General features: G+C 42.0%; 1 protein-coding gene across 1 annotated transcript; it reads right to left on the bottom strand.

Annotated features, from left to right (window-relative positions):
- Positions 1 to 705: 705 nt before the first annotated feature.
- On the bottom strand, positions 706 to 7,223 carry seta (SET nuclear proto-oncogene a). The gene is made up of 8 exons (XM_014160440.2): positions 6,913 to 7,223; positions 5,764 to 5,821; positions 3,942 to 4,084; positions 3,756 to 3,859; positions 3,540 to 3,653; positions 2,574 to 2,744; positions 1,629 to 1,757; positions 706 to 1,532 (listed from the first exon to the last, which is right to left on the bottom strand). Exons 1-8 carry the CDS (start codon positions 6,983 to 6,985, stop codon positions 1,509 to 1,511), a joined length of 816 nt encoding a protein of 271 aa, XP_014015915.1. The 5' UTR covers positions 6,986 to 7,223; the 3' UTR covers positions 706 to 1,508.
- Positions 7,224 to 17,451: the final 10,228 nt, after the last annotated feature.

Below are 17,451 nucleotides of genomic sequence, written 5' to 3'. Positions count from 1 at the left end.
TATCCGCTGTCGACTTGCGCCCTCACATGATACCGTTATAGGGAAACTAAGAGTGCCCGTCGAGCGTTTCGAACCCCCGCAGGGCTAACAGACATGACTTTCGGCGGAGACATTTCACCTGGTATACTGGACAGTGGTCACACGCACCTTGGTGGGTTGGGAGTTCAAATGGATTTCGGCATATGATTTTGATTGTGGTGCGTCTAGTCTCATCCATCAAACGTGTCTGGCAACCAAGTGGGGGTTTTCTAAATTGAAGGCACCAATGTCATACACATTTCTACCTTACGCTGTTTGTTTTGTAAGTGCCAAAGTCGAACCAAAAGCAATTTGAGGAATCGGAGCAGACATTTGGGGCTTTGATAACTAACCGATTGCTAAATGATTGTACCATCAACACTTCCTATGACTCCAAACATTGAGGTTGACAACTCCTGCATTCAAAGTTAAACAGATACCTGGCTCTACCAATAAACTTTGCATTTCATATTAAAAAGTGGCGCCAACACAGCATGTAGTATTTCTTGTCATTGTATACACTTCTGAAATATAAAATAAACTATCAGTAACACTAATATACTAGTCCAGTATCACAAGTACACTACTTTAGCCATAACCGCCAGACATTTAACATCCATGTAGTTTGCTGGCTCTAGATAAATCGCAACAACTTACTACAATGGTTGGTTAGAAGAGTCACACACATTTGTGTACACATTAAGTTTTATTGTAACAAAACAACTTGTACACCTTTAAGTTTAAAACAGATGATTATTTCCCCCCCAGCGGAAAATAAAACGTTGATTAGATGTAAATTCCATGAGATAACAGGTTGTTTTCCCATGAAGCAGTGGGGGGCCCAAATTTACAAGCATTTTTTTTAAAGTTTTGTTTTGTTTATTAAAAATGTAATTTCACATCTCATAGATGTCTGTAAAACAATAAAAAAAAAAAAGATATAGTAATGGTGTCAAAATGCCCACCCTCCCCAGCACCCCAAGATATCCCTTTACCCTACCCCAGCATTGACCCCAAACATTACAAGTGATGGGAATAAGCTGGTATTTTCTGTTAACTTTTAACCACATGGGGGGGGGGACATTATTTGCAGGGATCTACTCGCCAACTGAACAAAATTATAAAAACTATAGAGGGGTCTGCTAGCGCTAGGTCACTGCACCATGGCTTTTGTTCATTTATCACAACCTTTAACAGCAAGAAAATTATATATATAAATTGCTATTTAATTCTACTCAAGATGGCATGCTGATTCTATTTTTTTGTACGTTTTTATTTTTCTTCAGATGAATTTGGGAATTGGGGTGGTACATACAATTCAAGGCAGGAATTTGCCATTGGTTTTTAGATGAGACAAAGAAACTTAACATGGCACAGACAGGAGTGAGGCTTCAGAATGAGACAACGAAGCACAAAATAAAAATACAAAATCTTGCTCCCAAATATGGGTGGATAACAGGAAAGGGTATTGGTAGATGTCATTTTTCGGTTTAGTCATCTTCTCCTTCTTCGTCCTAAACAAAATAAAGGAAAAATCAACACCATAAATACAAACCTCACTATTCAATATAGCCAATTAAGAGGAAATTAAGCAATTATATAGGGCATACCTCCCCATCGTCTCCGTCATCCTCATCTTCCTCTCCATCATCTTCATCGCCCTCCTCATCAATGTCCTCAAGACCTTCCTCGTCATCATCATCTTCACCTTCTGCCTCCTCATCATCCATGTCAGGAACCTGCCAATCAAATAAACCAATGTTTTAACTATAAATTCTTCATCTACACAGGAGACTTAATCTCCTGGGTGACATCCAGAGAAGAAATAATAAAGCTGCAAAATGGACATAAAAGTCAAAGAGCTGGTAACAAGTCCTATTCAAAGTCAAGAGAACATCGATAACAGGGTGTGCTATAGGCCTTGGAGACCAGTGTTGGAAAAAGAATCCAACTGTCATACTTGAGTAAAAGTAAAGATATCTTCTTAACAAATGACTCAAGTAAAAGTCACCTAGTAAAATACTACTTGAGTAAAAGCATAAAAGTATTTGGTTTTAAATCTACTTAAGTATCAAAAGTAAATGTAATGACTAAAATATACTTAAGTATGAACCTTTTCAAATTATATATATATATATATATATATATATATATATATATATATATATATATATATATATATATATATAAATAAATAAAAACAAACAAACTAAACAGCACGATTGTTGTTTTTAAAATGTACGGATAGCCAGGGGCACAGTCCAACCCTCACACACAAACTAAGCATGTGTTTAGTGAGTCCACCAGATCAGAGGCAGTAGGGATGACCAGGCAGGTTCTCTTGATAAGTGTGTAAATTGGACCATGTCTGTCCTGCTAAGCATTGGGTGTCAGGGAAAATGTATGGAATAAAAAGTACATAATTTTTTTTAAGAATGTAGTGAAGTAAAAGTTGTCAAAATTATAAATAGTAAAGGAATGTACAGATACCACAACAACAAAAAACAACAGTAAGTAGTACTTTAAAGTATTTTACACCACTGTTGGAGACTTACCAGGTAGTACTGCAGGGGGTTTGGCCAGATGTCATCCTTGATGACCTCTCCCAGCTCATCTGCCCCAGCATCTGAGTGATCAGTGAACCAGGTGAAGAAGCTCTCTGGCTCTTCATGCTGCCTCTTCTTGCCGGCTTTATTCTGCGTCTGGCTGGAGCGCTTTGTCAGGTCCTTCAGAGACGTCACAGGGGTAAACAAACCAACTTAGGTATTTGTTGTGAAATTGTTAGATATTACTTGTTAGATATTGCTGCATTGTTGGAACTAGAAGCACAAGCATTTCACTACACTCGCAATAACTGCTTAACACATGCATGTGACAAATACAATTTGAGCTTGTGTGTTAGTATTAAAAAAATATATATATATATTTTTTTTAAATTGTCTAGCAAAATAGCCTGACCACAACAACCAGGCATGAAAACCAAAATGATCTAAGAACACTGAGGTACAACATTCAGGTTAGGGCTGGGAATTTCCAGGGACTTCATGATACGATATGTATTTTGAAACTAAATTTATTGCGAATAAATACTGCGTTATTATTGCGATTTGATGTTCCAAGCATATTGCTGTGCTTTTAAAGCAGCAATATGTAACTATTTGGGCAACCAGACCAATTTCACATAGAAATGTGAGTTATTGATCTGTCATTCTCATTGAAAGCTAGTCTAAAAAGCAGTAGATCTGTTCTGTGAGCCATTTCTATGCTTCCCATTCTTAAGTTTAGTTTTTACGTCTTACTTTGTAGTTAAAAAAAAAATAATCCAGCTGAAAATACAATGTTGGGTTACTGAATATATATTTCACATCGGTTTAGATGGTACAATGATTCTCTACACATTGCTTGTTTTGTCAAACTGAAATGATTTAACAACCAGGAAATAGCAGAGCGATTTCTGCATATTGCACCTTCAGAGAATCTCCAATATTTTCATGCATGTGAAAAGAGGTGATGTGAAATACCTTTCCTGATTTCCATTTGATTTCTGTTGACTTTGATGATGGGTCTCCACTCTCATTCAGGTGGAACTCTTTGGAAAGCACTTTGTTTTCAAAGTATGGGTTTTCATCAAAATACTGGAAGACAAAATAAATCAATTTAATTAAGCCAATAAATGACATATTGCTGCCATTAATGCAATATCCTATGAATGCAATATGATGGTAACCTTCACTTACAAAATCTATTCTGTAGCCTGACTTGATATCTTCAAACTCTGTAACCTCCACCCTGGTCAGATAGTGAAGTGCCTCCTCATCTTCCTCACCAAGAAGGGCAGAAACTGTAGGGGGAAACATTAAAACAGTCTGAGCATTCTAGGTTCCAGTGGTAAAATCCTGTGAGAGCCTGCTAAAGAAACTCACCTTGCGGATGGTTGACGAATGTTGTGACCCAGAAGTTGGGGATTTTGGCGATCAGTTCTGACCTCTTCTGAAAGAATGGCTGACGGAGTTTGTTGTATTTTTGTTCTACCTTCAATATCTCCTCACTCGCCTGCTCATTCAGTCTGTGGAGAAGAGGTTGCATATCAGGGTTTTTCCTGGATCAAAAAGGGCTTAGGTGGTGTTTTTCTTCCCGAAAGTGATGTATACATTTTTAGCATTTTAGGTAAATTTCCTGAAATTACTCTATGGAGCCGAGAAATGTTTGCCGTTTTAATGTGAATTTCCTGAAATTCTACACACTACCATGGAGCTGAGAGAAAATTGTGTAGTTTTAAAGCTAATGTAAACAGAATTGTACATGTTCTGTCATGTAGCTGAGCGAAGTCATTTTAAAGATAATTTCCTGCAATTCTATGCATTTTACCATGGCTAATGTTTTTGCTCAAACATAACAAAATCAATAGTGTTAAATGAATTATAGGTCTATTCTCTTTTCTACAAACTTTATATTTGGTTTTCAGTGATTTAAGTTTACACCGAAAGAGTTTATTTAAATCGGCATGGCTGATTAATTAGGGCCTTTTTGGACACTGATCATGGCCGATTACATTGCAATCCAAGAGGAGACTGCGTGGCAGGCTGACCACCTGTTACGTGAGTGCAGCATCAAAAGGACCTTGTGGCCGCAAGGAGCCAAGTTAAGTTGCTAGCTAGCATTAAACGTATCTTTCTTCATTCTTCACACAATCACTAGTTAACCTAGTAATATAATCAACCATGTATAGTTAACTAGCTTGTCCTGCGTTGCATATAATCAATGCGGTGCCTGTATCATCGAATCACAGCCTCAACTTCGCCAAACAGGTGATGATTTAACAAAAGCACATTGCCGGAAAAAAAGCACAATCTTTGCACAAATGTACCTAACCATAAACGTCAATGCCTTTCTTAAAAGCAATACACAGTAGTATATTTTTTTAAAACCTGCATATTAAGTTAAGAAATTCATGTTAGCAGGCAATATTAACTAGGGAAATTATGTCACTTCTCTTGCGTTCAGTGCAAGCAAAGTCAGGGTATGTGTGACAATTTCTTCCTAAAAAAGAAAGTAATTAATTTTCAAATTATGACATAGCATTGAAGGTTGTGCAATGTAACAGCAATATTTAGACTTGCCACCCGTTTGATAAAATACAAAACGGTTCCATATTTCACTGAAATAATAAAACGGTTTATTTTCGAAATGATAGTTTCCGGATTTTACCATATTAATGACCTACAGCTTGTATTTCTGTGTGTTTATTATATTATAATTAAGTCTGTGATTTGATATAGCAGTCTGACTGAGCGGTGGATGGCAGCAGTAGCTTTTTTACATGGCACATATTGCACTTTTACTTTCTTCTCCATCACTATTTTTGCATTATTTAAACCAAATTGAACATGTTTCATTATTTATTTCAGACTAAATAGATTTTATGTATTATATTAAGTTAAAATAAGTGTTCATTCAGTATTGTTGTAATTGTCATTATTACAAAAATATACAATTCAGCTGATTAAATCAGTATCATCTTTTTTTGGTCCTCCAATAATCGGTATCTGCGTTGAAAAACCATACCAACCTCTAATATATACACTAAAATTACAGTTTGGACATCAGCACCCAAAAAAAAAAACTCTTAGGCTGCCCACCCAAGGGTTTTTATGACAGAAAACCCTGCATATCAATCACATTGTTACACCGTTAAACACGAATTTGTTTAATACTGATACATATACACTAACTTGAGTGGCTTACCTGTCAATTTCGTTTTGAACTTCATCAATGTGTTCAATAGCTTCCTGTTGCTCTTTTTCTGTAATGAGAAATGCAATAATGTCAGAAAATATTGTAGTGACTCGGTCCAGTGCATTGGTGATATACATCAACATTAAATAGTAACGACCAAGTTACTGCACATTTACCAGCCAATAGTCAACGATGTAGCTATATCCAACAAAGAAAGTTACGAGCTAATGTTCTTGTTTTGAAATTGACCCTGAACTCACAAGCTTCACTCAGGTCCATGGATGGAAACGCGTTGCAGGAGTGTGCTAGTAACGATTTGTAGTCTGAATAAAGGGGTGCAAAATGGGCGAAAACATCCATCTTAATCAACAAATGATTTTTGCCATGCATGACTGTAAGTGTTAGCAACACCTCTGCAACTAGCGATTTCAGAGCAGCTTGTAAACGGCGGTTCTTCCTGCTGGCTACAGCGAGGGCCGCGTGGTTTGAATGTGGGAGTCCGCACACTGTGCCTCCTTTCCCCAACACTGACTTACAGCTAGCTAACTAACGTTAGCTGCATTGCATCGAAACTATGCACAAGTTATTTGTTTATAACTAACCCTGCATTGTTGAATCAACGCATATAATGCTTCCAATGGCATACTTCTCGAAAATGACGGCTCACTAACTATAAGTTAAGCTAGTTAGCCATGTTTCAAATATCACTCTCTGGTTAGCTTCATGGCGGATATGCACAACAACAAAGTAACAAGGCCACGGTGGTTTCATTCAACATAGAAAACATGACTTCTCAATCAAAAATGCACTGTCTATTAGAAAAATGGCTGTACAATTGCTTTTACAGTACCAAGGACTAGACTTGCAAATTAAAATACTGAACAGGACATTCATTGATTAAACAATTAGCTAGCTATCAAATGTTGCTAACGTAGTTAGCTAACATGGCCTCCATCACCGGTCTAACGTAGTAGAACCTAGAACTACGCACTCACGGCAGACAATACAGACTGCACCCAGAACCGGGCATATTCATATGGAAAAGCACAAGGACAACACATTACTGGCTGTTAACTCATTTGCATTCAAGTTGTACATTTCAATAGAACTAATAAAGAAAGTGAAAATGGCGGTTAACTGGAGGCCGCCATTCCTTACCGGAGGTCTCGTCCGCGCCGTCATAGTTTGAGTTCAGCTCCTTTTTACTCACTTTTGCCGCCGATGCCGACATGTTTTTCGAAGGCTGTGAATAACAGACTTCGGAAAAGAACACTGAATTCGTTTTTTTCTGTTCTCTCCGAACAGGAGATGATTATTTCTACCTACGATTTCGGTGTACCGTTACAACGTGTGCAGACCTCCTCTACACAATAAAAAGCGAGTAAGTCAGACACCACGAAGCTCAAGGCAAGCCCACTCACGCGCTCCCTTTCACTACGAACGCGCCTCAGCAAATGGAACCAACCCGGCTCCGCCTCTCGAGGACGAATCTACTTGCTCGATTCTAGTGTTGCTTTCTGATAGGCGAGGTCGCACACAGGGCTGGCATATACTAAGGGGATTCGATTAATCTGACCCGAGCAGATGTGTTTTACACCGGGTGAAAATTGATTGCATTCGTTTTGGAACCAGGCATCGAGTTCAAAGCCCAGGCGAGGTCGGCTCAAAACAAAAGTGACGTAAATAATAGGATTCTGTTTTCACATGCAAAAGTGATTGCTTTTGATAAGGCTTTATCTACCTTCCCAATGAAAACTAGTTTGAAAATGCAAACATATTTAATGTAAAATACATGTATGTGTCTGGACGATGCAACAAACTGCCTTGTTGACAACATGACCGAGCGGCGCAGATTACTGTTCTTTTTGAGAAAGCCGCTTCTCCCTCACCGTTTTTTCCCGTTCAAGGCGCGGGCCATAAACCGCTGCCCCGCAGCTCAGCATAATCGAATCCACCCACTCACTAAAAAAAGGCGGGATTTTGTTGAAAAAAACATAAACATCTTTGTAACATTTTGTATGTATTTACATAATCATTTTTACATGATCACAGCTAACAGTTTCTTCTCTTTTAAATATATAGTTATTTACTTGCTGTATAGCATTTTCCTTCTCAACCCTACCCTGCTACAAAGGGAAGGTAGGCTACTGCTATTGCAGAAAATATATTTTTTATTTTCAGTTTTTTATTTATTTTTATTTCACCTTTATTTAACCAGGTAGGCCAGTTGGGAACAAGTTCTCATTTACAACTGCGACATGGCCAAGATTTTATTTATTTTATTAATTTCACCTCGTTTAACCAGGTAGGCAAGTTGAGAACAAGTTCTCATTTACAATTGCGACCTGGCCAAGATAAAGCAAGCAGTTTGACACATACAACAACACAGATTTACACATGGAGTAAAACAAACATACAGTCAATAATATAGCAGAAAAATAAGTCTATATACAAAGTGAGCAAATGAGGTGAGATAAGGGAGGTACATTTACATTTACATCATTTAGCAGACGCTCTTATCCAGAGCGACTTACAAATTGGTGCATTCACCTTATGATATCCAGTGGAACAACCACTTTACAATAGATAAGGGAAAAAAAGGCCATGGTGGCGAAGTAAATACAATATAACAAGTAAAACACTGGAATGGTAGATTTGCAGTGGAAGAAAGTGCAAAGTAGAAATATAAATAATGGGGTGCAAAGGAGCAAAAATAAATAAATAAATACAGTAGGGGAAGGGGTAGTTGTTTGGGCTAAATTATATATGGGCTATGTACAGGTGCAGTAATCTGTAAGCTGCTCTGACAGTTGGTGCTTAAAGCTAGTGAGGGAGATAAGTGTTTCCAGTTTTAGAGATTTTTGTAGTTCATTCCAATCATTGGCAGCAGAGAACTGGAAAGGAGAGGCGGCCGAAGGAGGAATTGGCTTTGGGGGTGACCAGAGAGATATACCTGCTGGTGCGCGTGCTACAGGTGGGTGCTGCTATGGTGACCAGCGAGCTGAGATAAGGGGGAACTTTACCTAGCAGGGTCTTGTAGATGACCTGGAGCAGGTGGGTTTGGCGACGAGTATGAAGTGAGGGCCAGCCAACGAGAGCGTACAGGTCGCAGTGGTGGGTAGTATATGGAGCTTTGGTGACAAAATGGATGGCACTGTGATAGACTGCATCCAATTTATTGAGTAGGGTATTGGAGGCTATTTTGTAAATGACATCGCCGAAGTCGAGGATCGGTAGGATGGTCAGTTTTACGAGGGTATGTTTGGCAGCATGAGTGAAAGAGGCTTTGTTGCGAAATAGGAAGCCGATTCTAGATTTAATTTTGGATTGGAGATGCTTAATGCGAGTCTGGAAGGAGAGTTTAAAGTCTAACCAGACACCTAGGTATTTGTAGTTGTCCACATATTCTAAGTCAGAACTGTCCAGAGTAGTGATGCTAGTCAGGCGGGCGGGTGAGGGCAACAATCAGTTGAAGAGCATGCATTTAGTTTTAAAAGCAGTTGGAGGTCACGAAAGGAGTGTTGTATGGCATTGAAGCTTGTTTGGAGGTTAGTTAACACAGTGTCCAAAGAAGGGCCAGATGTATACAGAATGGTGTCGTCTGAGTAGAGGTGGATCAGAGAATCACCAGCAGCAAGAGCGACATCATTGATATATACAGAGAAAAGAGTCGGCCCGATAATTGAACCCTGTGGAACCCCCATAGAGACTGCCAGAGGTCTGGACAGCAGTCCCTCTGGTTTGACATACTGAACTCTATCTGAGAAGTAGTTGGTGAACCAGACAAGGCAGTCATTTGAGAAACCAAATGCTGATAAGAATGCAGTGATTGACAGAGTCCAAAGCCTTGGCCAGGTCGATGAAGACGGCTGCACAGTACTGTCTTTTATTGATGGTGGTTATGATATCGTTTAGGACCTTAAGCGTGGCTGAGGTGCACCCATGACCAGCTTGGAAACCAGATTGCATAGTAGAGAAGGTACGGTGGGATTTGAAACGGTCGGTTATTTGTTTGTTAACTTGGCTTCCAAGATTTTAGAAAGGCAGGGCAGGATGGATATAGGTCTATAACAGTTTGGCTCTAGATTGTCTCCCCCTTTGGGGATCTCAGACGATACGAAAGAGAGGTTGAACAGGCTAGTAATAGGGGTTGCAACAATTTCAGCAGATCATTTTAGAAAGAGAGGGTCCAGATTGTCTAGCCCAGGTGATTTGGTCGGGTTTGGGGTAGCCAGGTGGAAAGCATGGCCAGCCGTAGAAAAATGCTTATTGAAATGATTGATTATTGTAGATTTATCGGTGGCGACAATGTTTCCTAGCATCAGTGCAGTGGGCAGCTGGGAGGAGGTGCTCTTATTCTCTATAGACTTTACAGTGTCCCAAAACTTTTTGGAATTAGTGTTACAAGGATCCAAATTTCTGTTTGAAAAAGCTAGCCTTAGCTTTCCTAACTGACTGAGTATATTGGTTCCTGACTTCCCTGAAAAGTTGCATATCGTGGGGGCTATTCGATGCTAATGCAGAACGCCACAGGATGTTTTTGTGCTGGTCAAGGGCAGTCAGGTCTGGAGTGAACCAAGGACTATATCTGTTCTTAGTTCTACATTTTTTGAATGGGGCATGCTTATTTAAGATGGCGAGGAAAGCACTTTTAAAGAGCAACCAGGCATCCTCTTCTGACGGGATGAGGTAAATATCCTTCCAGGATACCCGGGCCAGGTCGATTAGAAAGGCCTGCTCGCAGAAGTGTTTTAGGGAGCGTTTGACAGCGATGAGGGGTGGTCGTTTGACCGCAGACCCATTACATACTCAGGCAATGAGGCAGTGATCGCTGAGATCCTGGTTGAAGACAGCAGATGTGTATTTAGAGGGCAAGTTGGTCAGGATGATATCTAAGAGGGTACCAATGGTTACGGTTTTAGGGTTGTACCTGGTAGGTTCCTTAATAATTTGTGTGAGATTGAGGGCATCTAGCTTAGATTGTAAGACGACCGGGGTGTTAAGCATGTCCCAGTTTAGGTCACCTAACAGTACGAACTCTGAAGATAAATTTAGGGCAATCAATTCACATATGGTGTCCAGAGCACAGCTGGAGGCTGAAGGGGGTCTATAGCAAACGGCAACGGTGAGAGACTTGTTTCTGGAAAGGTGGATTTTTAAAAGTAGAAGCTTGAATTGTTTGGGCACAGACCTGGATAGTGTGACAGAACTCTGCAGGATATCTCTGCAGTAGATTGCAACTCCGCCCTCTTTGGCAGTTATATGCTGTTGGAAGATGTTATAGTTAGGGATGGAAATTTCAGGATTTTGGTGGCCTTCGTAAGCCTGAGTGTGCTAAAGCAGTGAATAAAACAAACTTAGGGAGGAGGCTTCTAATGTTAACATGCATGAAACCAAGGCTTTTACAGTTGAGAGTGGTGCTGGGGGCTGCAGGGCCTGGGTTAACCTCTACATCACCAGAGGAACAGAGGGGGAGTAGGATAAGGGTACAGCTAAAGGCTATAAGAACTGGTTGTCTAGTGCGTTCGGAACAGAGAGTAAAAAAGGAGCAGATTTCTGGGCACGGAAGAATAGATTCAAGGCATAATGTACAGACAAAGGTAGGGTAGGATGTGAGTACAGTGGAGGTAAACTTAGGCATTGAGTGACGATGAGAGAGGTTTTGTCTCTAGAGGCACCAGTTAAGCCAGGTGAGGTCACCGCATGTGTGGGGGGTGGAACAAAAGGGCTATCTAAGGCATATTGGGCAGGGCTAGTGGCTCTACAGTGAAATAAGACAATAATCACTAACCAAAACAGCAATAGACAAGGTATATTGACATTAGGGAGAGGCATGTGTAGCCGAGTGATCATAGGGTCCAATGAGTAGCACTAGATGAGTCAGGGAGCCAATTCCGTAGTCGCTGCTATGCTAGGCGAGCTGGAGACACGGCGATTCAGACAGCTAGTGGGCCGGGGCTAGCAGATGGGCATCCAGCGACGTCACAATGGAGGAGCCTGTTGAAACCACCTCGGACGGTTACGTTGGCAGACCAGTCGTGATGGATCGGCGGGGCTCCGTGTCGGCAGTAAAGGGTCCAGGCCAATTGGCAAAAGAGGTATTGTAGCCCAAGAATTGGCTGGTGGACCTCTTTGGCTAGCTCCACGCTAGCTCCAGGCTAACTGGTGCTTGCTTCGGGACAGAGACGTTAGCCAGGAGTAGCTAGCTGCTATGATCCGGTGTAAAGGTTCAGAGCTTGCGGTAGGAATCCGGACATGTGGTAGAGAAAAAGCAGTCCGATATGCTCTGGGTTGATATCGCGCTGTCCAGACTGGCAGGAATTGACCAGGTTGAGGCTGGTTGATGTCCGAGTTAACGGTGAGGACCGCTAGCAGTGGCTTACTGACTACTAGCTAGTTAGTTGGCTAGCTTCTGATGGGGGTTCCTGTTCTAAAGTATAAAAATAGCAGATCCGTACCACATTGGGTGAGGTGGGTTTGCAGGAGAGTATATTCAGTCTGTAGATGGAAAGTGAGATTAAAATACATATGAAATATATATGAGAAGACGATATATACATGGGATGGGACAGGACTAGACAAAAACACACATCCAACTGCTACGCCATCTTGGACTGAAAGCTTTCGTTTGTTCACACACACACACACACACACTTTGAATTAGAGGATGATGCATCTGGAATTTATACACTGATTGAGTAGGGATAAGTTATGGAGATTGTACTCCTGTTAGAGAGAAGGTGAGAGAGACAGTCCCTTTGTTTAGGGTTCTTTAATATTGATTTGAGATGAACAATGTTTGCAATTCTGTGCCATGTCACTCAGCTTTGATTATCCAATTAACTGTCCAGTTTTCCATACAAGAAGTGGTCTGACAATAATAAACATGAATACAATGGCATCAATACTAAGACAAGGCACATTCATTTAGCAATAACAAAGAAGATATATAGCTCTAATCTGTTAAAATAATCCAATGACTGAAACGAAAATACAAGTAGCTAGCAACATCAGACTAACCAGCTAATAATGCAAGATAGCTGCATAAAAATGAGATACATAATGCTGAAATAATGATGCAAATATACTTAAACTAACGTTATTGACAACTTTGTCATTCAAACATATACCTTACTTACAGTTTTGTATTCACGCACAGTGATTAATAAATTGGTCAGAAAGGAAATGATGTCCAAAATGGAGATTTGTGTTCACAGCAGTAGGTGGCGAGCTGCACTTGGTAATGACCTAAACACTCTGTCAGCTTGTGATAGCTGTGACGTCATCACTGAGTTCTTAAAGGGACAGGCTTTCTTACACAGCTGCCCCGAATGTCTGCTACAACATTGTAACCAGATAGAAAGTCTGTTCTAGGTGACCACGTTCTTCTGCATTGTAATCGAGGATGGCTGGGAGCTGCACCAGCCGGGCCACTGGTCGTAGGTAAGTCTAACCCTTGACCTGGATAGCAGCAGTCCAAATACGTCCATCAGCTCCAGGGTAAGTTTGAGTCACCTTCCCGACAGACCAGAGAGCTCGAGGGAGCTGAGTGTTCATGATGAGAACCACTTGATCCACAGTAAGTTCCCTTCCATCCTTACTCCACTTCTGTCTTTCCTGTAGACTTGGCAAGTAATAGAGAACGAACTGGGACCAAAAGTGATCGGCAAGGACTTGGCTATACCTCCAGCGGCGTTTCACTAGGATGTTACTGGAGTCATACAAAACCTGAGGAAGAGATGCGTCATAGCGTCCCATGAGTAGGAGGCTCGATGTGACGGGATCTGGTTCCGCGACATCGGAGATGTTCCTTCAGGAGGGGGGCCATCACTTTGAAGGCCTCTTGCAGTTCTCGGTCTCTTTCAACGAAGTTCATACCATTGTCCGATAGAAGCTCAAAAGGCTTGCCTCGAAGTGCGATGAAGCGTCTTTGAGACATCAGGTAGGCCTTGGCATCCTGGCTCTCCAGGAGGTCCAGGTAGGTGCAGCGGCTGGTCATGCATTTGTAGACGATGCCCCATCAGTTTTCGTTGCGACGTCCGATTTTTATGTTGAATGGTCCGAAACAATCCACTCCGGGACAGTAGAAGGGTGGCTTGTACAGTCGCAGACAAGCAGGAGGTAGGTCTGCCATTTGTATTTGTATTTATTATGGATCTCCATTAGCCAAGGCAGCAGCTATTCTTCCTGTGTTTTGCCAAAATTAAGGCAGTCATAGAATTTTAAAAACATTACAATACATTCGTAACAAAATTCACAACACACTAAGTGGAACTTCAGGTTTTACACGCTATCTTTGGCATTGCAAACAGGTGTGCTGAAACTCCCAGATGGCTTCCCTTCCCCGCAGAATCCAGTATCTATGATGCAGTTCCGCCAGAACCCTCTCTGGGCCGGGATGGAGGAGAGTCTTGTCGAAATCTTGAATGAGTAGCTTGGTCAGCGGATCCAAGACGATGGGGTGCATAGCATCCATCTCCAGGTGCTCTGCTCTTCATAGTCTACCGCCAACTCTAAGGAGTCCTGAATCCTTATCATACTCAGGAGACAAGGGACCCAGATGACTGTTAGAAAAACGGTTTGACATGTTGGCCTTGACCTCTTCAGGAAACGATTCCATCTGAGCTTGCTTCAGGGGGAGGTTCCCCATGTAGTCTGCTGCTTCGCTAGGTGAACTGGAGAGTGGATTGGCCGTGCCGTATAGGGATCTAGTTGTTGCCTTCATGAGGTCTTTCCATGTATCAAACTTGCTGATATCTGGGAGCTGAGGACTAGGACTGACAGACATGTCCGCAGAAGGCTGATTTCTTCAGTTCGCTGTCGTCAGGCTCCGGATAAGCAACAGACATTGAAGGCCAGGGCCTTGGTAACATCGATCTGGTTGGGCCAGCTCTTTCAAGGTCTTGCCCCGAGTGACGTCATCAGCCAGGTTGTTTGCGATATCCATATACCTGCAGTTGGCTACATCCTTAAGGTTCTGAATCTCTGCAACACAGATGCATAACAGAATATGTGGAGGTCTCTGGTCGACTTTGGATTGTCAGCATATTGTGGTGTATAAGTTCTGGGGAGTTCCATCTGGACAAGGTCAGGAATGTCTTGTTCCCAGACAAGCCATCTGTCCAGCAGGCTCTGAGGTTGAATGGGGTCATCCCAACCTATCCCTTCCTTCCACAGGTCCTGGATGAGTACCTTGCCTCAGGTTGTGAAAGGCCTAGTGGGTCGTATTGATGGGCGAGCATGCTTTTGATATTACTCATTGTAGGTTTGGAGCTCTCCACAGTGCAGTGCTTGTATCCCAAGGAGTCTCTGAGGCAGTTCCAACATAGCCCCAGGGTTGGTTCCTGGAGATCCGTGCTACTTTGGGAAAGCCACAGTTCGCTTCTTTCATATCTTGCCTCGGGCAGTAGGTGCTCGATGACAGCTGGTACATTGCTAGCCCACTGGTGTATCTCAAAGCCTCCAGTATGGAGCAACTGCCGCAGTCCATTAACAATGTTTCTTGCTTCATCGGCAGAGGGGATGCTTCAAAGGCAGTTGTCCACATAGAATGACTCCTCGGCGGACTTCACAAGCTCTTGGTTGACTCCTATGTTGTCCTGAATGTGTCGTTGCAGAGCGTAGATGGCGCAACAGGGACTACAAGTCGTGCCAAATGGCAAGACCTGCCACTCATAGATGCTTAGTTCTTCAGTTCTATTCATGTTCCGATGTGATCTGGGGGATGTCTTTCTCTCTGTGAATGGGGCCGCACGGATGGGTCAGGTGCGTTCGTATGTGTTGGATCCATATCTTCGGGTGGTTAACTCAATCCGGCTTGAAGGACCATGAACTAGAGCATGATGGCTCTGGAATTTTTACACTGATTGAGTAGTAAGTTATGGAGATTGTACTCTTATTAGAGAGACGGTGAGAGAGACAGTTCCTCAGTATATGGTTCTTTAATGTTGATTGGAGATTTACAATGTATGTTTTCTGATATGACCTTAAAAAATCTATGCTTGTTTTCTCATGCACCCAGGAAGATGTGCCCTAGTGGGTGTCAATCCCCTGGACATTCGTGTGGCAGAGTTAAAACACTATGTCCAGATAGAGACAGAGGTGGTGAAGGTGGCTAGGGATGTGGTGAAGGAGCTTGAGGAGCTGCCATCTCACGGCCAACTGGCCCTGGCTGAGGTGGGCTAGCTTGGTTATATCTAGAAACACTTCTATTAGAAAACAGTACAAAATTAGTATCAATTCACAGGCACTAAGGAACCGTTCGTAAAATTAGTTTAAGATTGGAAAAACAGCATCAGGTTCTTGGTTTTTACACTGGAACATTTGTTTTCGTTTTTATGCTATGTGTGTTTGAGGAATTGCATACAGGCTCCCTACAGGATCCCCTCCCCCGAGGGACAATGACAAAGTTGTTTACTCTTCTCCCTTTCCTCCTCAACCTCCTCATCCTTACTTAAGCCGGCCTCCCTAACAGGTAACCACTCTCTTCAAATCTTACAGATATTTTATGTATGTTTATGGATCTGAGGTAAAAGCAGAATGATAATATTTATTTTAAGGTCTGTTCCCCTGATAAATGTAACATTTTACAGGCACATTTGAGGTCAGGCTTCTGGGATGTGAGGACTTGGGATGTGAGGACTTGCCAGGACGAGGCCAAATAACCAGTGCATCTTCTGCTCCGGATAGCCCAACAGATTCCAAAGTTGACAGCCAACCTGATCACACTGAAGACCTCTTCTGTAAGTTCCTGTATAAAGGACCTTAGCCCTACTCATCCTTAGTCCTATATTGAACATCCACTACCTCCTCCTCTCCTGCGGGGAGTGTACTGTGTATGTATGTTATTAAGTGCCCAGAGGGCTTGTGACTTCTTTGTTGAAGCTGTAGTTGTCGTGTTTGAATATCCCAAGTACTGTACCTGTAGAACCAGCTCTTCTACATGTTATTGTAGTCAAGGAAATTTAGGACAGTAATATCTGACTTTGTGTCTGGCAGTGGAGATGAGTGCAGTGTTGAAACTGGATAACAGAGTGGTGGGTTGTACCCACTGCAAACGCCTGAACAAGCAGTCCTGGAGACAAGGCTTCAGCATCCAACTGGAGCGGGCAAGTAGTGTCAATAGAGTGGGCGATTGATATTCTCATTGAAGTGGAAAGGGTGACTAGTAGAGCTAGTTCTTTTACAGAACACCAGGAGGAGCCATTGTACTTCCCCTACCTGGTTGAATGGGAACTCAATGGAATGTGTTGTACATAGTCTGAACATGTCTATATTGGTAAAAGGTCATATTAATTCTCAGTTGGGAGATTATACATATATTTCATATTTGGACCCCCACAGTCTCGGGAGCTGGGGATTGGGGTCTTCTGGCAAGAATGGAGGGTGACGTGTGCAGTCAAGTACCTGCGCCTGGAAGAGTTCCTGGACAACCAACAACATTTTCTGTGTTTGTGCCTGGAGCCCCAGGGTACACTGTTCACTGAGGTGTGATTTGTTTATAGTTCCGAATATGAGATGGAATAGCCACAGTGCGGCCTATCAATCAGATATCCATATGTAACACACTACTTGTTATTTTTCTGGTGGCTTTGCAGATGAATTTAGTCAAACCTGTGATTGAGCGCCAACCCAATCAAAGGTGCATTTTCTCAAAAGAGAAAGTTACTCTATGTCACCTGCCTTGGCCCTTTAGTC

This window comes from Salmo salar, chromosome ssa20 (genome assembly GCF_905237065.1).
Source record: "Salmo salar chromosome ssa20, Ssal_v3.1, whole genome shotgun sequence".
Classification (NCBI taxonomy): Eukaryota; Metazoa; Chordata; class Actinopteri; order Salmoniformes; family Salmonidae; genus Salmo; species Salmo salar.
This window is presented reverse-complemented; position numbering and strand designations above follow the sequence as displayed.